The 27,442-nt window shown below is 41.6% G+C and overlaps 2 protein-coding genes across 5 annotated transcripts in view; both read left to right on the forward strand.

Moving 5' to 3' along the window:
• DOCK11 (dedicator of cytokinesis 11) overlaps positions 1-6,859 on the forward strand; it is an 85,295-nt gene extending 78,436 nt beyond the window's left edge. For all 4 annotated transcript variants that reach the window (XM_055727231.1, XM_055727233.1, XM_055727232.1 and 1 more), the window contains 2 exons: positions 19-157; positions 2,767-6,859. In XM_055727231.1, coding sequence (XP_055583206.1) covers positions 19-157; positions 2,767-2,889 — 262 coding nt within the window. In that variant the 3' untranslated portion in view covers positions 2,890-6,859. The remainder of the gene's footprint in view (positions 1-18; positions 158-2,766) is intronic.
• Positions 6,860-10,460: 3,601 nt separating this feature from the next.
• On the forward strand, positions 10,461-27,129 carry IL13RA1 (interleukin 13 receptor subunit alpha 1). Its single transcript, XM_055727395.1, has 10 exons — positions 10,461-10,614; positions 13,774-13,931; positions 16,049-16,184; positions 18,015-18,135; positions 20,332-20,516; positions 20,913-21,064; positions 22,338-22,470; positions 22,935-23,031; positions 23,638-23,722; positions 25,853-27,129. The coding sequence occupies exons 1-10, from the start codon at positions 10,536-10,538 to the stop codon at positions 25,967-25,969; spliced, it is 1,263 nt and encodes a 420-aa protein (XP_055583370.1). The 5' UTR covers positions 10,461-10,535; the 3' UTR covers positions 25,970-27,129.
• Positions 27,130-27,442: the final 313 nt, after the last annotated feature.

A 27,442-nucleotide genomic window follows, 5' to 3' on the forward strand; every position in this document is an offset into this window, starting at 1 on the left:
CATTCCTTTCCTCCCCAGGAAGTTCATACAAGCCTGTGGAATTGCTCTGGAGCTCAACGAGCGACTCATTAAGGAGGATCAAGTGGAGTACCATGAGGGGCTAAAATCAAACTTTCGGGATATGGTGAAAGAGCTTTCTGACATCATCCACGAACAGGCACGTACTGCATGTCAGGAGCCCGCAGAGGTGGTTCTCTGCTTGAAAACTAGCTAATGCTGAAAACTGACTGAAATCTAACTGAAAACTCGATCGCTCTTCATGTTGTTTAGCTAAATATAAAAAGGGCGAGTAACGGGATGTGGAAAGTAAATGATACACTTGGTGGATTCCTAAAACCAGTTTCTGTTGACTGAAAGCCTCAGCCTGGTGTTGGTATACAGTGTACATCAGGGTGGAGTCTTCACTGACACATACTGTTAGTCTCCTCACTGCTGTGGTCATCGGAGATCCTTTGCTGGGTTTTACCTCATGTTTTCTACATTGTAATAATCTGTGAAAAGTCACAAGTCAAGATTCTCTGGCAAAATTTCCATTTCCTCAATTATATCCAACTTAAGTTCCTTTTATTATTTTTTTCTCCCATTAGAGGATGTTTTCTTTTAATTTTGGCCAAATGCCAACATGCTATTTATGCGCACTGTTAAAATATTCGTGCTAATTTATCTGACCTATGTTTTAATGTTTTCTTGGATCATTTTAGGACAATGTATTTAAATAGTAGCGTCAGAGAGGTGAGAGAATCAAAGAACAGTTGCACTTCTACCTCGTGTCATGCTGTGAAATTAGATGAAAACTGGCTTACTGAAGTAATCTCCATACCTGTGCTCTTTAATTTTGCCTTCATAATGACAAAAGAAAGCTCGTTGTAAATCTGTAGTATCAAGCACATAAAATGAACGGTACAGGCTGCATTGTGATTCATAGTACTTGAAGTTTAGAAGAATGGTTTTGGAATCTCCCAGTTACTCAACACATAGTCCATGTGTGACTGTTAGCTAAAAATGCAGCATTTTAAGTCTCTAAAAAATATATAGGCGAATTCCACAGTAAGTTGAACAGTTGTTCAAAATAATGCAAAAACATGCAAGTGGCAAAGCACTACCACTGCACCAGGCTGCTGTTTGTAAGTTAGGTTTATTTTCAATAAAATAATGCTTACGGCAATCAGTCTTGTTATGGAAGAGTGCAATATCATTTCAGGTGAACAGTCTCATGAAGGGGCTGAATTTTGTTGTAGGAGTGTAAGGGAGGATCCATTTGAGAATAAGTGACTGCTGCATCCCCTTGCTTTTGTTAGATTTCCCTGCTCTTCTGCTCATGACCACCATTTTCTTAGTGTGTAAACTACTAATTTTGCACATTTGGCTCACTCATTTTTTCACGTACATTACCTACCATGGATACTCACTGCTGAACTTTGCTCAGAGATACTCGTTCATAGGACTTGCCACCTGCTTACTCTAAGCTGTTTGCAAGTAAACCTTTCCAAGACATTTAATTTGCATGCAGGTGCTGGAACTTCTGTGGTTTCTGAATTCTGCAATAGTCAAATCAAAAGCAAATCACTCTGTTCTGCACTGTCGCAGTACAATAGTTAAGATTATCTTAGAACATCTAAGTATTGTTAAAGCACGCTCCCTATTATCTTGATAGATTTACAAACCCAATGTCATATTGATTTCGGTTAACGGGCAAAATATTACAGCAACTGGAATGTCAAAGTGGAGGGCTCACTGTGAAGGACATACTTTTCACTTTCTTCTTCTATTAGACCAAAAGGCAGCTTAAAAGATGATGTTTACAAGCACTGTTCTTTATGGCTGTGCAACATCATGTAGAAAACCACTGACTTGAACTTTACATTGCTATCAAGTGACCTAAGTATCTAACAAATTAGACTTAATAGAACATGTTTTCCTCTTCTGCAAAATTACTCGATTAAACATTAAAAGTATATTACGTTAATTTAGGGCTCTTGTTGCAAACAAAATATGCTTTTCTAAATATTGTCAGCTCCCCAGAACAACACAGGCAGTGCACTTGGTTTGAGATGGCAGGGCAGACGGGTCACTCACTGGGTCAGCCTGTGACCTATCTACACATCTTTCAAGTTAGGGAAATGTAAACACAAAAAATTGATAAACTGCAGCTGAACAAGTACAGGAAGCCTCCGAGAGTGGCAGAAAGCTGGATGTCCAGAAACTGTTTATGGTGGCCACTGATCTCAGTTTCACTAACGTAAATTCAGGCTAACTAACTTGTTGACTGGTGAACCTCAGGGTGAAGAACAAATAACGGTCAGCTCTAGAGGAGCTCTACCAGTCTAGTTAGATCCTGTGCTGTAAGACTGTCCTTCAGGCCAAAAAATACACAGTCTTGTCACGTGGCACGGATGTAGTGAGCGTTTACTCTATTTAACTGCATGTTTTCCCCCTGTTTACCGAAAAAAAAAAAAAAAAAAAAGAAAAAAAAAACATTAGAATTTTGTTCTGCTAAGATCGAATAAAAAATTACTGCACAGAGAATTGTTTCTTTCCTATACTGGATAGCTGTAACTAAAAATGATCCGGTAATACACAGAACAGTGCCTATATGAATGCTAAGAAATTGCTAAATTACTCTTCTTTCTCATTTCTTTGTTATGCTGCCTTTGCGAAACAGCTTTGAAGACAAGGTTGGATATCTTTTTTGCGTACCTTTTTAAACCGCATGATTATAATAATGAACTGAAACTTTTACTGAATTTGTGATTATTTTTTGTCTAGATCTACCACGAAGATACAATGCACTCACCATGGATGCATGACTCCCTACACGTCTTCTGTGCGATCAGCGGAACATCTGGTGATGAAAGTTACTGTTCACTCAGACCCACTGCTGAAATATAAACATATCAGTCGTATTTTACAGACCTTTCTCAGGAATACTTGGAACTGTACAAAGGATGTTTTAAAAAATCCATTATGAGCAAAGATTCAATCTTTTTTTCCCCCCCAAAAAAGTTGCCATGCTTTCAAACAGGGTGCTTGCTTATTTTGCAGAGCAACATTGAAAGTGCCTGGACGTTGCACCACTGTGCTTGTTTTCTACAATTTTTTTTAAGCTAAATGTATAACAGGACGTGGGGAGGCAGTTATCTAAATATGTATTGAATTGCTGAACTATGAATTGAAAGGATAACAGTACTATGTAAAGTTGTACAATGCAATATAATAAAATGTAAAACTACTTTGTAAATAGAAGGAGCATAGAGTATATAGAAGTTAGCATTATGTCGTATTTGCTGCTAAAAGCTTTGTTGGAGAGGGAACATGAAAGAGAGATTTCAGTCATTAGTAAGAGACCTTCCTCTTCTAAAAAGTGACTTGGGATGCAGATGCCCCTGTTGCTCTCAGACCATGGAAGTAAGCTTGCCCTAGTCTGGAATAACTACAGCCGAAGTCAGAAATGGGGATTTTCATACATCCTCTGAGCAGATGATTCTCAAGTAACCTCCTTGAGAGCTGAGCCAACTGAGGCTGATCTCAGTTTTTGCTAACCTTTCACAGCTGCGGGAGGATAAATTGTACCCACTGAGGACCACCGGACAGATTTGTTATTCGATGTGAGTTTTTCCATTTACCGCTCCTGGTCTCACACAAATGCAGACTCTGAGGACATCTTAAATTGAGCTGGCAATTACAAAGTGCTTTAACACCTTTCAGAAAAATTTTGATGATCTGTGAGATGGGCTTTAAAAAAAACAATGCAGCACATCAAAATAACTCATACAAAATTGAGGGGAGGGTTTAACATCGTATGACATGCACGTTCCCTCCAGTTAAACAGATCTGTTTTCTGAAAGCCCGTCATTTTTGTTTGACAAGGGGTTGGAGAAAATGTCTTTTCCAGAATTCTTTTACTCCTTCTTCCCCTCCCCAAAGCTTTAGTACATTGCTTCTTATTCATACAACACTTTTAGATGCAGGAAGAAGAAAACAGATCAGTAATTCTTTTGTCCAGCAACATTTTTAACATCCATGTTTTTCAGAATCCCATCAATTGTAAATACGGTTCCAGTAGTTCATATGGGAAGGGTGGGGGTTTTTAAGGCTATGTAGCAAAATGCCATAATAAGCGGACTCCAGCTGAGTATTTAGCTTGGCTATAGTGTCTATAAAATGTTGAGCTTCTTATTTCTGTAACAAAAATTATCTTCAAATAGTAACTGGACCACATTTCAAAATGTTTATTATGCATGATTCTAAAAATACCTAAAATTAATTGTCTCCTGAGAAAATACTTTTGTGATCCATAAAGTCACCCGTTAGCTGCTGCAGGCAAAATACAGATGTGCCTATGTTACAACCAGACCACATTTCTGCTTGTATGTGCTTTTATGCCAGGCAGGCTCTAAATTTAGCTTAACAGAAAGAGGAAGAGAGACTGGTATATTTAAATATGGTTACTACCTTATCGATTTTTCATCTTTCAACGAATAGTATTTAAAGGCAGATAGTGAGAGTTTTCCAAATTACTTTGTTAAAAGGTGATGAAGCTGTTGAATAGTGGATACATTACAAGATTTTTTTAGAGCTAGTTGAACTCTAAACATCAATACTAAAGGCATATATTGAATACCGGCAGCAATGATGAGATGTGGGCATCGAAAAGCTCTTGCACTATAGCTGTTTTAAATCCTGCAGCTAACCTAATAGTTTTCCTGGAATTGCAGTGAAATTCTTATTCGTGTTTTTTGATGTCTTTAATGTTCTGAAATAATGTTGTTAGTTGAATTTTCAGTTCCTGTTCCTTTTTTTTTACTGGAATTCCAGTGCAATTCTTACATCTTCAGATTACTTTAATGGTCCAAGATGAATTTTTGTCTGAACTTTTCAGTTTATTGGTGGTATTGGAGTTGTCCTGTCTTTTTACTTCAATATACTGGAAAGCCATCTCGGTAATTAAGCCAAAAAATATTTAATGTAAGTCCCATTAGAATATATACAGTCAGTACAGTTCAGAATACATGCTTATATGCAGTTTTGATGAACAGCAAAAATGATCATGCCCTAAGTATTTTCCTTCTGTCCTGCAGGTAAATAATTTGACTGGATGGAAAATTTTTCCTTTTTAGGTGGGTTATAAAATGACTGGTAACAAATCAGGTTAGTTTTTCTTTACATTTTCACCAATCTAGAAATGATAGGGAGCAGTCATTAGATATTTCGCAGCTGAATCTGGATGACGATGCCAAGAAGGTGTACACGTTTTCTCTACCTATCCTTTTCCTATGTAATTTTAAACATAATTTTCCTACATAAGTTTAAAGAAATTCTCCAGATTTTTTCTCATGTCTGACTGAAATAGCTTAATTCACAGATATATCTGGGGATTATACTATATACGTGCCTCTTTTATGTAGCCGGTACTCACATTGGGTACTTCCTATTTGCTGCCTTTTTTTGAAGAATATAAACGTTTATTGTTCGTTACACTTTGGGTTTTCTTATACTGCCTAAGGAATGGCAGGAGGTTTTGGTCTATAAAAATCAATAACATATTTCAAATTGCAGCATGGCATGCACCCTTTTATATATCAACATAGCTACACATACATATTTTCTATGTACACCTCTAGTTACTTTTGCTGCAAAACTGCTGTATAACAAATCAAGTCTTCAGAAGGGATGCACTGGTGATTTTGCATTAAAGGATTAAAAATAGGATAAAGTATCTGTCCATGAGGATTAAAAGCACTTGGCTACTTAACAGAGGACTGTTTTGGATAATGGTATGTGTTGGAGCCAGGCTGTTCGCAAATAGGACATATAAAGCAACACAGGGTCTGCCAGCACTTTATGTACAAGAACATGCTTCTAGTGACTTATACACTTAGATGGAGTAAGCAAAGTATAAACATTGACTCTGTTTGACTCACTGCTTTTCTCTCTGCAGAGGGATTAGAAAGTAGTATTTTAAGACCAGTAACTTCAGCAGTACATTTCTTTCCCCCAAAAAATCTGGAATACAGAATTTAGTGCAGCCAAGGACATACTTCTACATGCTTCTCAATGTCCTAAATTTTTTCTGGTAACAGAAATTTTTGTGAGATAAGCCAACAAATGGAAGATCATGGATGTGAGAATACCTGTAATGCGTTTATTTTGTTCCAGAAACCTTTTGAACATATGCCGTATGGTATTTTGATATAGAATAAGAGTTTATGTAAACATAACACCTTTTGTGTCAAAGTAGATAAAGTATGTTTGTTTCCCCTTCCCCTGTTTCCCTTGTATCTATACAAGATAGAGTCCCGTGGACTTCACAGCAGGCTTCAGAATAACCCTACAATTTGACGTAACACAGCCCGAAAGAACTGGAGGAACATCTAAGTGGAAGTCACGGGCTCAAAAGTCTCATACAAGTTAAACCACATCTTACTGAATTTACCTATTTGAGGAGAGCAGCATGTGTTCATTCCATGTTCACTGAGCTAATTAGTTCTTCTAATTAAACGAGTTCTTACTGGATCGAGGAATATTCTGTACAGCTAACTATTACGCAACCACCAACTGTAGTACTTTAAGTAATATGCTTGTGTCAAGCAATGGTGAACCAGTTATGATATACACATAATATTTCAGCTGTTCTGGATGTAATTGACTCTCTTTTCATGTAAATTTAACACCTGCTACTATGTGTTCATAACAGAAGTGCTTTTATCATGCATGTTGTATATATGTGTGTTGTACAAGCCCTGTTTAACCTAAGTGTGACAACAGAACGGTACATTGTGTTCGTCTCAGTTGTGAATTGATGTACCGGTGACACCAATATGCAACACTGGTCCAGAGCTTTCTGAGACCATCAATCCTCTATTGCTCTTTTTTTTCTGGTTCTCTTTTTTTTTTTGGAAGACTCAATAGTTCTGACAAAGGCCAGGGCAACATCACATTTCAGTCAATCCAGATAAAACAGAGTTTATTCCAGGTCAAAATAAATGAGTACAAACCCAGGAAAAATAAGTGTTGCAATAAACATGTTTTGCTCAGGGGTTTTCTTCCCTTTACAGAACAGGATGAGTGATCTGAAGCTAATACCGGTGTAAGATACATGGGACTGAAACGTAGTCAAATGAGCTATCGCATATGCTGCCTCTAAAGAAGGTTGCTGTAATAAATCTTCAGATACACCAAATGAAACTGTTAACACTAAATTATTCAGAGGCAAATAGCTGTTGATTCAGAAATCCTGAAGGGGCACAAATAAATACCATGCATCCAGCTCGGAGGATCCCAAAACCACAATTCACCGGGAAGCCTGAGATGGACGTAGAAATGCATACAAAATTATGTATAGAAATAAGGTGTGAGTCACTAGTAAGGAAATGTCCCAGCATATCACCCTGCTTTCCTAAAGAACATTCAGTAAGTTTGTGATCAGGTTTTTTGCTCTGTTTTGTAGTTCCAATTTTAAAACCCAGACTTTTGCTCTTGGGGAATGTATTTGTTATCGCTCATGTCCAACTAACTAAAGGGCTAGTACACGAATATGTGCCGAGCCTAGGCAGTTGTACCGGCTATTACACTGTGTAATGGAAGTCAGGTGTAACTACGGTTATCTACCTCGCGTTATCTACCTCACCAACGGGTAAAAGGACAAACTGCTTTTGCTACCACTGTCTTCTGCTGCCAAGGCTTCCTGGACAGGACTCCTGCAAGTCTTGGCCAAACAGCTGTAGAACCAGGTTCATGCCCTGCCTCTCTCGATGAGTGGAGGAGTCACTCCTTGCCAAGTAAATAGATGAATTAAACAGACCTCGGTATTCAGGGAACTGTGAGCAGAGAAGTTGTTGCATGGACTTGCAATAGCAATTGATCAGAGAGGGATGCACGTTTTGCACAAGGAAAAATGGATTCCACATCTACCCAAAAGTGCTTTTTCAAAGGACACAGGTTGTATTCCGCGTAATTTCTGGTTTCCGGTGGTGCCTGGGCAGTGGCTCAGAGAGCACTGGCAGGGTTCATGGCCGTTTTGAACACACATATCACAAAACTCGAGACGTTCCCCAAAGGACACTGAGGTTGAAAAGGGAGAGGCCCCGTGAGTCAGACCGGGGTTTTTCAGCTCACAATTTCGGATTTTTGTGTCTCAGATCCAGCTGTATTCTAATTGAGCCCTTTTTTTTTTTTAACTGACCCCAGCTGTCTTCTGAAGAGCCTATAATTATGTCTGTTGGGACTTAAAGTATTGACAGAAGCTGCTGCAAATTCAGACATTAAAAAGGAGGAATCTCACCGCTGGTGTGGAGCAATGGATGACTCTTCTGCTCCCAGAAGGGACTATTCCCCACAGCTCCGTGCTGCTAATTACCGCTGCTTCTTGTTGGACCTAGTAATCATGCAGCCACCCCATGCATCAGCATCATTTGTCAATCTGTGTCAGGGAACATGTACAGAAAATAATTGTTGGTTGGTTGGTTGGGTTTTTTTAATGCATCAGCAAAGTCGCTGCACAGCCCCACCATCGCTAGCTTTGGTTGCATGAGTGGAAACAGCAGGACCACATGGCTGAGGGCAGATCACCAGTGTGATCGTAAATCAGTTTATATCAAGCATGAAGCCATAGCCCAAATGCTTTTTAAAGATACCTCAGGGGTGTCTGTATGAGTTGCAGTCACCGCAGCACAGGCATGTTGTCTAACAAGAACATGGGATTTGCAAAAGAAAGATGCAGGATGACTCCATGAAATTAAAAAATGGGAAGTCTCAGGTAGGTGGCATGGATCAAAAGCTTTGGCAGGAGTTCTGTTTGCCACGCACTGGGATGGGAATGTGACAAGCCGAGCACTCAAGGAGGAGGGAGAGAGCCAGGGAAAAACATTACAGCTGTCTCTGACGATGGGCGGGCAGCCAAAAGTGTGTGAACTATTGGATGTGTGCTTGGCAGCGGCTCTCCCAGGAAAAGGAGTGGACGAAGCAGAAAGAAGGAAGGAAGGAAAGAAAACGTTAAGCAAGGAAACCACGAGCAAGAGGGAGATCGCTGTCCCTTGGATCAGCTCTACTCTGCAAACGTCATCACTAGCAGGCATAGCCCGTGTTGCCTGTAGGTAGTCGCGCAGCCTGATCAGTCACACAGCTTGAATGATCCATGTCCTGGAACTTTAAGCCACAATTTTTATTTGAATATGATTGCAGGCCTTTGGGCACTTTCTAACGGCAACTAAGGAATTCGCTAAATCCTCTTCTTTTCCCAGAAATATAGAACCAAACAGGCAGAAAAGCAAAGAAAAAAGCAAACAACAACAACAAAAAAAAACCACCCAAAAAAACATTAACACAGGATATTCCCCGCCTTATCATAAAAAAATCCACTTCCCTTTTTCTAAAATGAGTGTCTAAAAAGCAGATGAACTCTTGCAAAACTCCTTGAAGAGCTGAGTAAATGCTGAAACATTGTCTTGGCTTAGGAATAAATAATTTTCACTAATGTGTTTTGATTTGCCTTGAAGCTTAGCCAAAGTTTCCTCTCTGTTAGATCTGTACCCTATTTATAACAACTGTATTCGGGTGGCAACTAGCAGCAAGCTTGCTAGCTCCCACGAAAATCTAGTTTAGAAGGAAAAAACCTTATCCCAAATGTTTTCTTATCCTGAAACGTATCAAAATATCACTTGCTTGGTATTCCAGCTTCTGTGAAAATGCGGGAAAACTGCTTGCCACATCACACCCGTAGAAATGACAGCAAGTGGCCAAATCACGTTTGGAAGGCGCCCAAGCAGAGGGCGTTTGGGGAAGTTTGTAGAAAGAACAATCTGTAGTAGTGGCTCAGAAAATGAACAGTGCGCATTTTTTTGTACAGATGAGAACTGCAGAAATGACCTGAACTTGCAGGAGGGATTTTACAAACAGGGGTCCTGCCAGGGGCGGGGGTCGGACAACCAGCTTCAGCATCAGGGGAACTGGTCGGGGCTGTGCCACCATCGCTGCTGTCCCACTGGGAGTGCAGGGATGTCATGGGCACGTCCCGATGACCACAGAGGCTGCGTGTAGATCAGGCTGTAAAAGGAAAATGTTGACCCCCAAGACAAGACCTTGGGGTCTTGCCGGGGTTACGGTCAGGGTGCAGCGGGAGGGGAGGCGGCCGGGCGCTGCGGGGGCGCACCCCGGGCCCTTGGGCAACACTGCGGTCACAGAGGGTGACACGGGGTGGCACAGGGGGCAAGGAAAGCGCCTGTGGGGCGTGCGTGTGCGGCAGCGATGGCCATCGGAAGGAAGGGAGGGGGCGACGCAGGGGGTGACACAGAGGGTGACAGCAGCGGGAGGGGCGCGGGGCCGGGGGGGCCGTGGGAAGCGGCCCTGGCCGCCGGGGAGCACCGGGCGCCGGTGGCCGGGAGGCGGGGCGGGGGCGGGCGGTGCTGCCCAGGTAGCGGGGCGGGCCGGCGGGCTCCCCGCGCCGCTCGGGTTAACCTGGGCGGGCCGCGCCGCCGCTCTTCCCGTCTGGCTCGGCCCCCGCCGCGGGAAGTGGGAGCCGGGGCCGCGCCGCCGGAGCCATGGACGGTCCCGCGGCCCCGCTGCGCTGCCGGCTGCTCCTCGCCGTCTGCTGGGCGGCCGCCGCGGGGACGGCGGCAGGTAGGGGCGGCGGGGGAGGGGACGGCGGGACCACCGGGCTCGCCCCGCCGCGGGGCCGCTCGCTGCCGGCCTGCCCGGGGCCGGGACACGCGTGGGGAGGCGGCGGCGGGGGACTCGGGCGGCCGCGGCGGAGGCTCGGGGCACGTCGCTCCGCGCGTTTCGGTGAAATACGTTCTTTTTGTAGTAGAAACGGCCCCGCAGCGCGTCAGCGGAGCCGGCGGTGCGCCCTGCCTCTCGCCGGGCAGAGGGGCGGCGGTGCCGGGGAATCTGCCCCTCCGTAGGCAGCCCGTGAGAGGTGGGCAGAAGGCGCGTGAGCGCTTCTCTGGGGCTCCCGGGGCTGCCTCGGCCGCCGAAGCCCACGCCGAAGCCCACCGCCCTTCTGCCCCGCGGGGGCCCGGCGCGGCAGCGGTTTGCGGGGGGCGCCGGCCGGGAGCGGTTCCCCCCCAGGGGGCTTCGGCCGTGCCGTTGCCTGCCCTTGCAGCTCCCACGCTTTTGGCAGCGCGGACCTTCAGTCGCGGGAAAGATGCGGTTGTGCCGGGAAGGGTTGGGCAAGAACCGGGGCTCGAAGCTCTGTTAGTTCTGTCTTTGCTGGTGTGCAAAAATACACTTGCGGCCATCAGAGGATCGCTGTTTTCCAGCTGGCTGCAATTCGTTTGATAACGATGAAGTCACCCTCCAGAAAATAAAGGAGGGCAAAATACAGATAAAAGTTTTACAACACTTCTGTGATACGTGATGTTGATGATTTCCTCATCACGGCTTTTCGAAATGAAATGTTGTCTGGGCAGGATTGCCCCAGTTAATCCCTGGCGGTTGCTGCTGCGCTTTATTTTCTTAGAAGCTTCACCGTGGCTTTGTTTTTTAAAAATGAAATAGTGTCTTGCCTATGTTTTGTAGTTGCTCTTTGAGTTGTTCTGCTAAATTGCTGTAGCAATGAGATTTTAGTAACGAAAGTATTAGCCTCTATGTGTATTTTATACAACAAAAGTACAAGACTGGCCAAGCCTATGAGTGAAAGCAAATCTTCAGCTGAATGTAATGTTAAAGCCGTGGGCTTTAGAGCTTCAGGATTGTATAGATTAATCTAAAACGTACTAGATTTGAACTTCTGTGCTAATACAGTTCATTAATTTATTTATAAACCTTGAATATTCCTACTTCTTTGTGTGGTTAGAAATCTGCAAGCTTAAATGCAATTAATCCTAATCAGACCTATTAAAAGGAAACGTGTAGAACTTCAGAATGGCAATCAGGGATGGCAATGTAAATTTTTGAAATGGTTTGTGACTCCTGTAGGTAATAAAAAGTTTGATCACGAAAAGACAGAATGCTTGGAGCTGTGCCGTCTTGTTGAATAAATATTATTTTTTGTTGGGTTTACATGATCTAAAGGACATGTCATTTGCAAACTTAAGGCCCCGGTGCTGTTCCTGAAACAACTCATAAGTTTTTTGTTAGTGGAACAGGTGATAGGCAGAGAAGATCTGGCTAGGTTCAATTTTCTTGGGGGAGACTGTATTTTTGTAAGAACAAAGTTTTCTTCTCTGCTCCTGAGGTCAGCTATAAAACTGAATAAACAAACAAAAACTTCCCAAAAGTTCTAATTACTCAAAAAAGCTAAGCGTGTTTAGGCTAAAACAGTAAATCCTAGTAATTTTCTGTGCAAGCATGCATGATCGACACATACATGTGGGCACGCAGCTGGTGATGGTGGCCATTCTCTGCTACTGCCTGGCCTTGAACTACGCAAAGGTCTGAGAAAGCTCCAGGAGTTTGATGAACTTTCTTCAAGCTTTGGCAGCTCTGTCTCTTGGGAAATGTAAGATAATAGTGACGTGGATGCTTTGAGCAGATTTCTTGCTGAAATAAGCTGTTTTGCCTTTCCATCTGCACTCTTCCTTGTGCTAGCAGAAGGAAACGGTGCTGCACCGTGACTCAGATGGGAAAACTGATCTTGGTGGAATTATTCTGCTCTTTCCCAAATGCTGGAGCAGGTCGAGCCTGGCTGTTGGGATGAGCAAGACCTGCAGTGCTAGCTGATATCAGTTTGAGGTTTGTGAAACTACTGCGTAACAAGGGTACTTTCCACAGACTAATAGGTGGTGGTGCCTCGGTGATGTTACCTGTAGATACTTTTGAGAAGCAGTCTCGTTTGGCCTCTTATTTAACATCTAATAGTACACATTAGAATAGCCCTTTAGAAAAACAAAATTCACTGACTTTCATTTTCTTAGGGAATTACCAACTGGGTTTTTGGGTTTTTTTTCTAGAATTGGAGTCTGACACATACTTTAAGTTTTCCAGGCAGTTTTCTAATTTTTTGTTTTCTAATGCAACCTTTAAGCTGTGTGACTGGGTATTGAGTAGGCTGTGACTCAGTGCACAAGAGTAAGGAAGGGTCAACGCACAAATGGATTTATCCCAGCAACTATCTCTGAGTCATGGCTCTTCCTTTGCTTCTACGTGGCTTCTGGAGCGGTGAAACAAAGTACTGCTGAAGTGTGCCAGCAGTAAATTGCCACTTGTCCCACACTGGTTTTGCTCACTGTGCTAGGGCATAGCATTAAAAGTTTAATAGGTGAGTAATTGAAAAAGCATTGTGGTTTCTTTGTTTTTTTAACATTCTCGGTTTTGCTTGGTTTGGGCTAAATTGTGGTTCTGACTGTTGCTTGCAAGATGCAATCACTTGTCTTTTTAAAGTTTTCTCTCTAAAACTGCATTGATGGGTTATTGTCGGGTAGAATAAAGTATTAATTGCTCCACAAAATATGTGTGCTACTTTTCCTAAAGTTTCAGCATGTGTGATGCAAATTCACAGTGGAAAAGACATGAAAAATGAGACTCATCTTCCCTCCACAAGCATAAGTTTCATTACCACAGCCACTATATTGTTGTATGCTGCGATTTCTTAAAAATTACTTTTCAGTGATTTTTTTGAGTGTGTGTGCATTTCTTATAATTATTTAAATAATTGATGGACTGAGCAAGAATAGTAGAAATAATTTAGTGGGCAGTAGCTTAATCTGATAGCAAATATGAGCTGAGAAAGAGTTGAGTCGTTTGTGTTCTTTTCTGTTGGAGCGTTAAAAATCTGTCAGTAGTACAAAAGGTAAAATGTGGACCAACAGGATTGTGACACTGATAACTTCTTTCTTTTAGGAGCAAAAGTTCTTCCACCTCCATCCAACCTGGACTACTCATTTATCCAAATCTGCACCCTGAACTGGACATGGAACCCCCCAGAGAACGTCAGCAGTAGCTGTGACCTAGAGTATTCCAGTGACATTGTGATTGATGAGGTCCTTCAGCACAAAAGAGTGAGTGCATCACCTCTTTAAACTTTGCTATGCTCCGGTAAATGTCTCGTTGTGATAAAACTCTGTGTGTAAGCATATGAATATGTATCTATATATAACAATACAGTTTTAATATAGCCTGTAATTCTTGTCATGGGATCAAAACCTCAAAAATGAGTCATACCAGTATGTGGGATCTTCAGGTCAGAAAAATCTGCCTGTTGCTCTCTGATAATTGAGCTGCTACCGATAACACAGAACTACCATAATAATAATGTGAAAACTCTTGTTTCAGTCTTTGCTTATGCAGCTTTCTAGGAAAAATAAAACATATGCAGGGCAGTCTGCATCCTTAAGACTTGAAAGGGAATTTGCAAAGGCTATTCTCCTCTGCTTTGAACTCAGTTTAAGAAAGAGGTGTGCACCGTAGCCTTGGTGTAGCTGTGATCTGACAGCTTTTGTCTTCTGGAGGTAATGCCAAGCATGGTGCTCCAATGTTTGCCCTGGCCCTGCGCTTACGGTTAGTCATGGGGGTTGTGTTGCAAAGGCAACATGGAACACATTTGTGTCCTGGAACAGAAATTGTAGAACTTGTTTGGTTTGGGCATTTGTTTTCCATCTGTGTCAGATGGTTTGCAAGCCCAGATGTGATCCCTGGTGTGGATTAGCAAGTGTTTGGTCAGGACCAAGAGCAGCATTGCCATGGTACCGAAGGAGCTGTAGGACAGACATTTTTACCATTTATTGCTGGTGAGATGATACGCTGTCAGCCTCTAATTCTAACCCATGAGAATCTGAAGCCTTGAATAAACAAGTGTGGGGTCAGCAGCACCGCTATTTCAGATACAGTTAAAATGGATACAGAGCCTCTTGGAACAGCCCGTTGTTGAGCCCTGTTACGGGTTTATGGCCTGAAGTTTGCCGTGGCCTCGGTGCGGTGACTGCCGTAGTCTTTCTGACAGCTCCAGGATATCCTGAGCTTGAAGTAACACTGTGATCCTTCAAACACCTGAACTTATTTAATGGCTTAACACTGCCAAAAGGGTGGTATTTCATTTTTGACACCCCCTTCTCTAATGATCTTAGCTGGACCTTTAGATGAGCCAGTTGAACTTGTGAACCCAACAGAAACCTATTTACCTTTTTGTTAACCAATGAGCAAGTTGAAAGTCTGCTTGGTTAACGAGCTGAATGAGTTTGTGGAAGGGTCTAATGGACGTTAAGGTCAGCAGCAGTGAAAGAGCTGTGGGACAGCAGTTTCACATGACAGGATGGAACAGACTGTGTATCATCTGGGTGCATCTTTTTTGCATGACAGCTGGTAGAACCTAGTTTGTCCATTGCTATTTAATTTCCTTGCCCTCTTGTTAGTGCCAATATTTATTTTATTTTTTTTTTTAATACACAAGTGGTTACACCATTTCTTGGTCGTAACAAAGATATTTTTTTTAATTTTTTTGATCCTGTTTCCAGTTAAATAAAAGGCATCCCCCTAGCCCAACAAAAGATGCTCAAGAAACTGTATGGTAAAAGGGTAAGCCTTTTTCTCATACAAAGACAAACTGTCTTCTGAAAATGGAAGGTCATGGACTACCTGGGCCTGATGTGGTATCACTGTATTTAATTGCTGTTTGTGGATTTGCTTTCATTTTCTTTTTCTTTTGCTCCTTAAATCCGTGTTGACTCTTCTTATTGCTTTTGCTTGTGTCTTCAAATGTTCCTTCTTATGTTTGTCATGCGCTTATGTGCGCACACACAGAGGAAGGTGCCAGGTTAGATCTGTAAGCTCTGTTTGTATAGCTGTAGTATAAACACGCTCATTTTGCGTTACCCATGAAGACTTACTCTAGGATCATTTTCCCCCACGTTATACTTGTTCTTTGATCTCTGTGTGGCCTTTGCTCGTGTCTACAGCTTGCTGAAGTAGAAGTAGTTTTCCTTCGAGTTCTGAGTCTGCCTGATAAGGAAAAAGAAAAGCCAGGTGATGCTGAGGCTTTCCACGTTGTCAGACACTTGTTTCATTTGGCTTTGAGCTCAGACTTTGAGGGGCTGTAACACATTCTTACATTCGTAGTAATTCCCGTGGGTCTGATGTGGTACACCAAATGTTCTGGTTTTCTTCCCCCTTTGAAACCCAGGAATGGAGTAAGAGTCGCTTCCGTGTGACAGATACATCCTTGAATGAGGAAATGCGTTTCAAAGTGAGAAGTGAGTGCAAGTACGGTAATGTCAGCGAGCCCAGCCGGTGGGTGGAGACCTCCCTTCTGCCCAAAGGTAACACATGCAGCAGCCAGACCTTGGGACAGACCTGGCTTGGCCTTGTTTTCTCTGCTATTATAGCAAAATATTGCAGAAATACGTCATGGGGAGATACCAGACACAAGGGTTAGCTCAACTGACGGAGCTTCAACAGAGCGATTCAATTATCCTACATTTAAACATAAACAGAGTCTTCTGATGCTTAAAAAAATTATGGGGAAGCTTGTAAAATGTAAATGCTCTTCCAAGACATTTAAATGATTTTTGTGGTTCCTGTCATTCTTGTCCCTGCTGTGCTGTGGTTATGGGACAAAAGATAACTTCGGTTGTATTAAGCCTCCTGACTTTGTAACTTAACACCTAAGTTGGTTTATTTTGTATGATTTTCTGTACAAGCAGAAGTCCCTAAAGTAACGTTACCATTGTAAATGAGAGAGGGATGAATCTAGCAAATTTAGCAACCTGTCGAGTAAATAAATGACTTGAATAGTTATAGTAGGGTTTGCCCTTTTTCAAAGGAGGTGACTAGGGTCTACAAAACTGTGCATAGCAAAATGAATAGAGGAAAAACATATTTTTGTTTCTAGACACCCAGAAGCAAGGGATCCATAGCAAAATTGTTAGGAAGCAGACTGTAAGGGATAATATATTCTTCTGGATGCTGGAAGCGAGGAGGTACAGCAAAGAGGTAGAGCCTCTTGCCTTCAGTAGTAAAAGTCTGTCTGACCCAAGAGTGTGACTTGATGTGGATGAAAACCGTGTGTGGACAGGAGAATCTGAGATCTTACCAGGCTTGTCTGTCGGTCTGTCAAAGGGGTATTCTGGGAAATCTGGGAAGTGGATCATTAGGACAGCATGTACTTAACAGGCCGGGGCTTTTAAAAGTCTGCTTGCAGTTAAAATATTTTTAAATGCCCCTTCTAATAGGAAGACTGCTTCATTTTCCTATACTATTAGACAGTTGCTGCTTCAGGGAGAATGCAGGCTGGGAAGTAGATGGTAGTTGGGCGTTTGCTATCAATAAAAGTCTGGACTGTTGGTAAAATTAGCATGCCTTTTACTTTCAGTTCATGAAGATGTTGTTACTTGTAACAAGGAAAAAATACCTAATATGCTGTAATGTGATAATAAAGAATTTGTACAAAAATGCAAGATTGAATATGAAAGACTTGTTCCGTAATTGCTCTGCCTGGGAGATACATTGACATCTCTATTCACAATTGCTATGTACTCCTTTGTACTTACATTCTGTAACTTGGGTTTTCAGGGTATGTTAAAAGAGGTTCAATGTCTAGAGGTATATGGGTGTCAACTAAATATTCAACTTACCCGGTGTTGCTTTTGTCCATGTTTAAGTTCTACAGGTATTTCCATATTCAGAATACTCAGAAACCTAATACTGTATCTGGAGTAGATAACTTAATTAAATGCTGACTGGTTTTCATGTTGATGGCTTTAATAACTATAACAAAGCTAAGTGCTATCCCTATAACTGCCAGTGACTTTAACTCCTTTCTAAAGTAGCTGTAGTTTAAGAGAACAAAATATTTTCCTGGCACAACACCTTGTCCTTAGCATCAGGTGACTCAGACATGGTGGAAACTGGGATTTGCTGTTACGATTAGCTTGCATTCAAAAGTTCCTCTGCTAAGATTTCAGTTGTTGCAAGCAATAAACAACTGGAATTCATCATTTGCTGTGCTGAGATAGGCAGTGCAGCCTGAGAGGTAACCCACCTTTGCCTTCCAGACAGTTTCAGTTCTGTAAAATGGGATGTTTTACTTATGGAAATAGGGGAGAAGACTGTCCTAGCAAAATAAGAGACCTTTCCAATTTGCCTTGCAGGTATTCCAGGCACTGCTGCTGTTGACTTGAGCTGCATTTGGCACAATTTGGAGTACATGGTTTGTACATGGCGCCCTGGGGAGAACACAAGCAGTGATACCAATTATGCATTGTTCTACTGGTTCGTATGATGTTTTTATTCTCGGCTCTGAAGTGCTTTAGTGCTGATCTTTAGTTTCACGTTACACATTTTACTTGTCTGCTTCCTGTTGCTTTGCAAGGTCCCAGGACATTGTGTACAAATCAGTGTTGTGTCCTGTCCAACAGAAAAATTCACGGGGCCTAAGGGTGGCCGTTGCTGAGTCTCTTTGGGAAGTTGATATAACTATTATATGAAGCACTGGCAGCTTCTGTAGCTCACTGTAAAAACAGCTATTGCTTTCTAATTTTTTTCTAATTGTGGATTCAAAGAGGGAAGAATTAAGAACTGAGCTAGACCCATGTATTAATTGCTTTCTTTGCAGCCCAACAAACACGTGCTGTTTAAGTCAGAATCACTCACTAATGTATGTGTTAGCTCTTGAGTCATTGGAAAATGGTATGAAAGCACTAATAACACTTAGCAGTACTTTTGTTTGTGTCTTCAACGTCATAAATAACCGATTCACCTTGAAAATTATGGAGAATATCTTTTTATCATCATCCCTGCTTGCCAGCTGACTGCTATAGATAGACTTGTTCCAAAGAAACAGAGTTGTGGTGTGAGCAAAACCTTGGCATCAAGATCTGTGCATGCTAATCTATGCATACTTCTGCATGCCGATGGGGCTTGTGAAATGCCAGGCTGCATTAGCTTCTATAGAAATATCGGAGTTTTTTTTCTGAAAGCCTCTTGTAGTTTTAAATTGGCTTTCTGTTATCTGAACTAAATAAACTTTTTCCTCTTCCTCTCCAGTGGCAGTCTCACAGGCTAGCTCTTTGATTTAATGCATTTGGACGGCAGACAGCAGAAACTTGCTGCTTCTGTTAAATGTGGAGAGGACTGTTCTCTCTCTAAGCTGCTACTCAAATCTTTTCTTTGTTATAAGAACAGTACCAATGAGGTGTTGAAGATATGAATTTCTGGGTATATGGATACTTACTGGAGTAATGCTTTAGATTAGAGCTATATATTTTCAACTTACCCCTGAATTTTAATGGAAGATGTAGCTGTAGTGACAGTAAAGTGTTTTAATTCATGCTGCTTAGAAAGATAAATGCTCATTTTCAAGGCTGAAAACTAAGGAAACCCTTGATTTTTTTTTTTGATTTTTTTTTTTTTTTGACTGGAAGATACATTTTCCATAATGCAGGTGAGGTGGTTTTTTTGGTTTCGGTTTCGTTTTTCAGAAACGAATGAACAATTACCTGAAAAGTTATTGCTTGCTTCCATTTTATATTCTTCTTGATACTTTCCTCTTAAACGCTGTCTTTTCATGCAGCATGAATGTGAATATAACATTAGCTTAGAACAAACAAATCCAGCCAGTGCACAGTGATACTTGCTGAAGTGGAGGCTTAGGAAAGCAGGTTGATGGATCTGCACGTTGCTCACTGTTCTGAGTGCCTCCCATCTTCATCAGCCCCAGGGTCGGGAGGTGAGAAGGGGGGATAAAAAAGGGGTCTGTCCTGACTGTTTTGGCTTCCCCAGCCCATGTGTGTTGAGATGTGAGGTAGGAAAACGTCACTCCTATTGTGCTCCTAAATGAAGCTCTAACTGAATCTATATCACTGTTAAATAAATTTAAAAAAAATAATAATCTGTTTTCTCAGGAGGAAAAGCTACTGGCATGTTTTCACTGGGACTTGGGGAACAGAGAGAAGCAAGGAAGAAGTTTGTCGTAGCTTCTCTGTTATTAGAAGGGAATACTGACATTTTGAAAAGCAAATGCAGGCAGTAGGTGAATCTCAACTGTCTCAAGCAAGAGCTGCAATACGTGGGCATAGCTGAAGGAGATGGATTAGCTTGTTCTAGCACAGAAGTGAAATTCTGTTGATGGGAGGTGATCCAAATTAGTTTGCTTTCTGAACATTTTTTTCCTCAGAATTGTTTTCCAATTTGGAAAATGTGAACCAAAGCTGAAAGCAGCTGTTATTTTTGATGCTGTGACATAAAGCAAACCTGCCTCTCTTTCTGCTACTTGACACTTTTAAAAAATAATGTTCTTTCTAAAGCTTGAGATAAATCAGAAGCTTCTGACTTTGCCTAGCTTTACTTTTATAGTACAGCTCTAATGCAAGATTAATCTGTAGAATTTGTAACACAGGTTTGAAAACAAGCTTGCCCCTTGCTGTCCTATTCTTTTGACATTTAAAAAAAATATTTTTATTCCCATAGGTTTGATGGTTTGAAAAACCACAAGAAGTGCAGTAACTATTCTATGCATCAAGGAATCTCTGGATGCACTTTCAATCTTAGCTTCCCAAAAGTCACCAGCACTTATCCAGCTATAAGTATTTTGATTAGAGATGATTCTGAAGAAATTAGGCCTGTGTGTGCAAGTAAAAATCCTACCACCCTTGGTAAGTTTAACACCACATTATAAAAAATAATAAAACCCCCAAATTTACTAGTATATTGTTGTGTTTGGAAAGCTTGCACCTCCTAAGCTGTGGATGAGACAATATGTTTGCATGTTAGATGCTCCCATCTTCTATTGATCTTTGATTTGGGAATTATATAGACAGGGTTTGCTTTTCAGGAGTGGAGGGATATTTGGGGAGTTCGGGGGTCATTTCTCATTCATTTTTACTCTTATTCTTTACTGGTTTTTATTTTTTCTTGACTTTTTGGTGGTGAGTTTTTCCTTTCTGTTCCTAAACTTGTATTAAATGTAGTAATATGCAATGCAGGACTTGAACAATTTTTGTAAACAGTGTGATACACTTTTTAACTAATTCTTCCTTTTTGCATTTCAGTAAAACCTGCTACACCGAGACAAGTTATGCTGTCAAAGATTAATGATGAAATATATCTAGAATGGAGTGAATCAGACACCTTCCCAGAAAATTGTTTATTTTATGAAGTTGAATATCACAATGGAGATTTGGACACGGCTCAGATAATTAAAGTAATTTTTCATTACTTACAGTTAACTGTGATTTCTTTCCTAGGTATCTCTTCTAATTTGTGTTGCTATTCACAGTAATTCAGAATTTGCTGTTTAAAAATGAAAAATTGTGTATGCTGCATGTGAATGAGTCTGGTGCACTAGGTGGAAGTGTTGCGTGGACCTAAGATTTTTCTCCCATACAGAAGGTTTCTGGCAGTGATATCTATACACCACAGTTCACACGAGTCTTCTGAATCCTTGCCATCGTTTGTTAGGGCAAAGCCGTAATGTGTAAGAACAGTCCGATACAGAAGTATGTACTAAAGTAAACAACGCTTATCAGGAAAGACGCGATGGTGCATGTACTTGTTTGCTGCTCGGTGATACAGGACTCTGGTCTGTTGGTGTTGGGTTTTCCGATTGTTGGTCTGCGCTTGGTCATATGACTGCCTTGTTCTTGAATGACGTGACTTGATTACCAGAAAGCAAAATTATTTTCTGGTGCACATAAGAGCACAGAATGTTATACAGAAAAGCAAGGGGATGAAAACACTGAGAATGGGGGCAGGGGGTGGAAAAAAGGAAAAAGCAAACAGGGGGAGAAAAAGTGCACTCTGAGATATGCTGATTTTAATGTACATATAAAAAGCATTGAGTTCAGTGTCTGGATATACTCATGCCTGTATCTGCATAGCAAAAGTGACTGTACTGTTTGATCAGAATGGTTAACAGCGTGATAAATTTCAAAGTAAGGTGGTAGTCTTTTCCTATGGCATATATTTAGTTGTTTGCCCTACCCTAAATTTACCAGACTCGAATAATACCAACTTGTCTCGTGAATCTGGCATTTTGGATCAAAAGTACGTGAAGTTCTATCCCATCTAGGGTATGCGTCTCTGTAGAGGCATCACAGAAGACTTCAGTGTGGTTGAAGTTAGATCAACATCGCTGCCCTGACAGAGAGGGAATGGCAGCATATATCTAAGATGTTTCTCAAAAAAAAAAAAAGGCACTATTCCAGATGCTGAGTCTTAGTTTAATCATTGATGCCAAATGCTGCATGATAGAAGTAGCAGTGAATAAGAATAAATCTTAGGTTTGGAATCTGTTTAGGCAGTCTGTGCCGGTTAAATGCCACTATGTCCTTTTTTGTGGAGTACAGTATTCACAAAAAGATCTTCCATCAAAACATTCAGGGTACGTTAACTGCACAATGGAAACAGGCTTGTAAATGACTGAGAATGTTAGTAATTTCACAAAGCAAATTAATTACCATTTCTTTTTACCTTAGGTTGAAAATAATTATATGTCAATGCCTAGCGTTGATCATAGCAGCAAGTACATCTTCAAAGTGAGAGCAAAACCAAAGCCTGAGTGTTACAGCAGCAAGCTCTACAGTGACTGGAGTGAAGAAAAGAGTGTTGGTGAGAGCAATCGTTCCTGCAATCTGCTGCACCTTATTCTTCATCTGTAAAGCATCAAATACCTTTTGTCTGCTAAATAAACGGGAGTCAAAGATCACCTCCCTATATCTATTTAATTTTACTTACAAAGAGGGCAGGAGAGTTCTAGCCCTTCAGCAGTGTCATCAGTTACTACCTGTACTGCTATATACATTGATGGGGTTGCCATCTATATAGTTGTGCAATCACCCCTTTCCAGTGCTGTCAGTTTTTAAGCCTTGAGTCTTGCTGGTTATGCATTTTCCTGCCAAATGTATCTACATCATAATATCATGCTTTGAAAAATGAGTCGTTGCCTACAAAAGTGCTAGTGTATTTGAAAAACATTCAGTCTGTGAACAAATTAGAGAATTACTTAATTTGCTGTCATAAAAAGCCTTTCAAAATATCCCTAAGTTTCTCAAATTTTTGTTTTCCTTTTCCAGGTGAGAAGGTGGACTCTACATTCCATTTTGTTTTAATAGTCACCATTCCATTAATAGTAGCAGTATCTATGATAATTCTGCTTGTTTATCTAAAAAGGTAAATAACAGTCTCTCTTTATTTGCAATCCACTAATTCTGATCGGTCTTTGACTAGTGTTACCTGCAAGAGAGAAGGATTGTAACTGTCCATGATGTGGCATGTTTCAGTAGCATCTCTTTTAGCCGGAACAGTATTGCATAGCAAAAATGGCAGCACCATTGTGCCTTAGTCATTAGAATTAGCTTTACAGACTATACAGATGCTGTGATTGCACTTGGGTAATGTTGCTTATATCTGCTTACAGTTAGATTCTTGTTGCACAGCTATTGCATCCCGTCTCTTTCAGCAATGAAGTCTAAATTAAAAATTAGGCTTATATGTAAAGTATATTTTACCAGATTTTTGTAAAAAAGTCTACATTTGCTGCTCTCTTTGTCAAGAGTGAAAGTTATCTAGCATCTGTTTGTGTGAATATTCCCATTTCCTTTTGGTTTGGGGAGTAAAAATAAGAATTGGATACAGTTACACAGAAGTGAAGGCTGGCCAGTGGTGCCAAAGCTGACTCCACAAATCTTCTTGACTGTACCCATGTATGACTCTGAAATGGTGATTTTTAAATTAATATATCTTTTATCGAAATCTTCTGGTTTTAATTTTCTGAAGGCTGAAGATATTAATTCTCCCACCAATTCCGGACCCTAGAGAAATTCTTAAGCGCATGTTTGGAGAGCAGAACGAGGATTCCCAGGTCAGTAAGAAGCTGTTGGGCCAACTAATCTATTGAACTGGAATCTGTAAGCTTCCAATTTCCTTCTTCCTAATACTTTTGTCTAAAACCAAACTGTATGGAAGTAAGCACGTTGTATGAAGATTAAGTATTTACAATAGTAAGAGTTGTTCAGAAACAATTATCCAAAGCTGAGGGGATTTTTTTTTCCCCCCTCAAATTGCATATACCTTTATAAATACGTTGGTAGAATTGCATTATTCTGTTAGTTCACAGACTGCTAGTCTCTTGAATGTGTTTTGGGTTGGTTTGGGGGTCGGATTTTTTGGGTGAGGGTTTTCTGGTTGTTGTTTCTGGGGTTGTTTGAGGGGGGATTAGTGGTTTTGTTTTGGGGTGGTTTATTTTTTTTGTGTGGTGTGGGCTTTGGTTGGTTGGGGTTTTTTATTGCAACTCTGTTAAACTACTTCTCCTGAACATTCAATTCTTTCTCTGCTAGTTGCTGATATTTATGATGCTGAATAAAGCTATTCGTATCTGACTTCCATCAACTTGTATTTTTGGCACTTTCACATTTATCAGTTAGCTATAAAGTAAATCAGGACATTTAGCTTGTCATTGGCGAAAGAGCAAAACTAACTATAGTTGCTTCAGGGTTTGGTTGATGAAAGACTGACTATGGGCAATTATTTCAGCAAAAATAAACATAATGCTGATTATGGAAAGTCTTATTTCTGAACAAATTTTAACTCAGCAGCTCTTTATAAAATTCTCGAGGGAAGTATACTGACAAGCCCTAATTCAAACCCGGACATGAGGCAACATTTGTTGTTCCCTGTGGTCCTGTTCATATGCGGCCCTCATATGGAAGGGACCTTCTGACTCACTGTGGCATCTCAAAACTTGTGCCACCTGTGAAACATTTGCAGAGGATAATGACTGTCTGGGTATCTGGTGCTGCATGTGCATTGCATGTTCTCAGTTGAATAGGAGTTGCAGGAATTGCTTGCTTCCTGAAAGTAAGTCTCCTTTTCAGGCCTAGGCTTCCCAATTGCAAATGGAGTCCAAAATCCAGAAAAATTCCCTTTTTCTACGGGGGCATTCCAAGTTCACCTAATAATAAACTAGAACTATGTGGAAAGCATAGAATCATTTAATTTGGATTGTTTACCCAGCACTGCCATGGCCACCACTAAACCATGCCCCTAAGTGCCACATCTTCACATATTTTAAACACCTCCAGGGATGGTGACACCACCACCTCCCTGGGCAGCCTGTTCCAGTGCCAGAGCGCCCTTTCAGTGAAGACATTTTTCCTCCTACCCAATCTAACCCCCCCCCCGGTGCAACTCGAGGCTGTTTCCCCTTGTCCTGTTGCTCGTTACCTGGGGGAACAGACCGACCCCCCTGCCTACAGCCCCTGCCAGGGAGCTGCAGAGAGCGGTCAGGGCCCCCCTGAGCCTCCTCCTCTCCAGACCAGCCCCCCCAGTCCCCTCAGCCGCCCCCCATCAGCCTCGTGCCCCAGCCCCTGCCCGGCTCTGGACACGCTCCAGCCCCTCCACGTCCCCCTGGCAGTGAGGGGCCCAAAGCTGAACACAGGATTCGAGGGGCGGCCTCACCAGTACCACGGATAGGGGCCTCCTAGTTTAATATATATAAAATAATACATATTTCAGCATGTATTGGCCTTTATGGGACTAAGACGGGACTCTCAGCCATGGGGATCATAAGTATGGTAGCTGTTACGCTTTGTCATGCCTTGACAAGTGCTTTGTGACTGCCCAAGTAATGCTATGTTCTTGCCTCAGTATTATCTTGATCTTCTCTGTGTGCTTAGTGTCTCAGTGAAAAATTTACTAAGCACGTACATCCTCACTTGTACATCCTCCTGCCCGAGCTTTGCCCCTAAGCTGTAGTAGGAAGCGCTGTTGAGGTGGGGACCAACCTTCAGTCTTCCTCATCTCCAGAGAGGACAACTCTTCCATCAACCAGGCCTAAGCCATGCCCCTAGGAAGCACAGTTTGTTGTCCAGCTACCGTGGCTTTTTCACCATAATAAAGGCTACGCCTTGTGGAACGGGTCTGTCGTCTTGGGCTGAAAAAACAACGCTCATCATGAGGAAGTGGTGTTAAAAATGTTGTTGTTCTCTTTCAGAGATGTGCAAAGGATGATCAGGTGCATGCTTACAACAGGTTAATCAAGGAAGAAGAAATTCATTCTTTAATCTTAACAGAAACTCCAGTGTGTGCTAATTCTGAAAACGAAAACTGATAAGCTCTGCTTTATCAGTGAAAGATGAGGAAACTTTCATTCTTGCTCCCGTACCTCGGGTGACAATGTACGTGTGAAGGGACCTGCAAGACATTGACCAGCTTTCAGCTTACCAGGTTCCCTCTGAGCCTTACTTCTCTGATGTTCAGAAGACACATTGCGAACAGTGCCCATTCCTCCGTCTCTGCTAGAATACTTGTCTTGGATCATTCAAGATGAGCATGTACATAAATTTCATGTGACTGCATTGCAGCATCTCACATTTTGGCTCCAGCCAGCTCTGCCTTATTACTTGTCATTTGCACTCGTGTTTGTGCCTCATGTTAGACTGTAAATGAGTTTTTTGGAGCAAGCACTGTGACTTCTCTGAAGTATTTGGTTCTGTTTTGCAGCCGGTGGGATGAGGCTCGTTTACAGTAGGTGGCTCATTAGTGCTACTGTGCTGAGCTGCTGCTGGTAGGATGCCAGCACACGGACCGTGTGTGGATAGCCTGTTTCATGTGATCAAGGGCAAGGCGCTTTCCAGAGGGCATTTATGGACTGACCTTCTTACACTTCTGGTTGATGTGTGCCACTGTGGCCTGGTCAAACCCCATAGAAGAGAGCTGTTTTTTCTTTTAAAATGTGTATGGAAAGCCACTCCAGGTTCCTGTTAGCATTCAGACTATTCATAGAAAAGACCTGTTTTTTAACCTTCCAAGTGCCTGTCCTCGGATGCCTTGCCTTTATGGACTTCTTGAGTTAATTATACTTTGTTTAAGATGATAAATAGAATTTTTTACTTGTGTTACGTAGTGGCAAGTAACTGTATTGAGTCTTACCACACTGATTCTGCTTTGGCCATATTGGCCTGACAACACCCAGTTTTTGGAAGTTAAGTCATCTTGAGTCTGTCCGGCAAAATTACCAGGTTGGATGTGTGACTCTGAGGAGCTGTGGTCAAATTGATTAGCAGGTGCTAAACCACTGAAACCAAGTTAATTCAAAGGCTTCAAGACCCATCCTTACTGCTAAGCTGATGGATTTGAAGGAAGAAGGGGTGACAACCTTGACCTTCTTCCAAAGGGATAAGCCTTATTCTTTCTGTGGTGATGAGGTTGTGATTTGAGCTTCCCCTCTAGGAGCTTAGCAATTTAAAACAAGGTACTGATTTGACTTCTGTATGTTAACTTGATGACTTTTTTTTTATTGTTGTAAATCGTGATTTGATTTGTTAATTTGATGGTTTTGTTTTGAGGTTGCTTTACCCAGCAAAGCTCAACAGATGTTTTCTGGCACAGCTGTGAGATTTCTCTGCTCAGAATTCTGAGCATTAGTTTCTACCCTGTGCTACAAGAGTGTTAACAGCAGTTCCTTAATTGTGCTGGAGGCAGAAAGTAATGCAATGGGGAGAAAGGGATTGGTGCAAGCTGTTTACAGTTAGTGTTCAGGAATTTCTTGCTTCTCCCATTAAGTGCAGACACGTCTGTCAGT

Source organism: Falco cherrug, chromosome 15 (genome assembly GCF_023634085.1).
Source record: "Falco cherrug isolate bFalChe1 chromosome 15, bFalChe1.pri, whole genome shotgun sequence".
Taxonomy (NCBI): domain Eukaryota; kingdom Metazoa; phylum Chordata; class Aves; order Falconiformes; family Falconidae; genus Falco; species Falco cherrug.

Bases quoted from the DNA above. Each gene is read 5' to 3' on its own strand.
- IL13RA1 (XM_055727395.1), top strand. From the start codon at position 10,536: ATGGACGGTCCCGCGGCCCCGCTGCGCTGCCGGCTGCTCCTCGCCGTC. The intron at 10,615-13,773 runs GTAGGGGCGGCG...TCTTTCTTTTAG, and splicing joins CGCCGCGGGGACGGCGGCAG to GAGCAAAAGTTCTTCCACCT. The intron at 21,065-22,337 runs GTAATTTTTCAT...TTTTTACCTTAG, and splicing joins ACACGGCTCAGATAATTAAA to GTTGAAAATAATTATATGTC.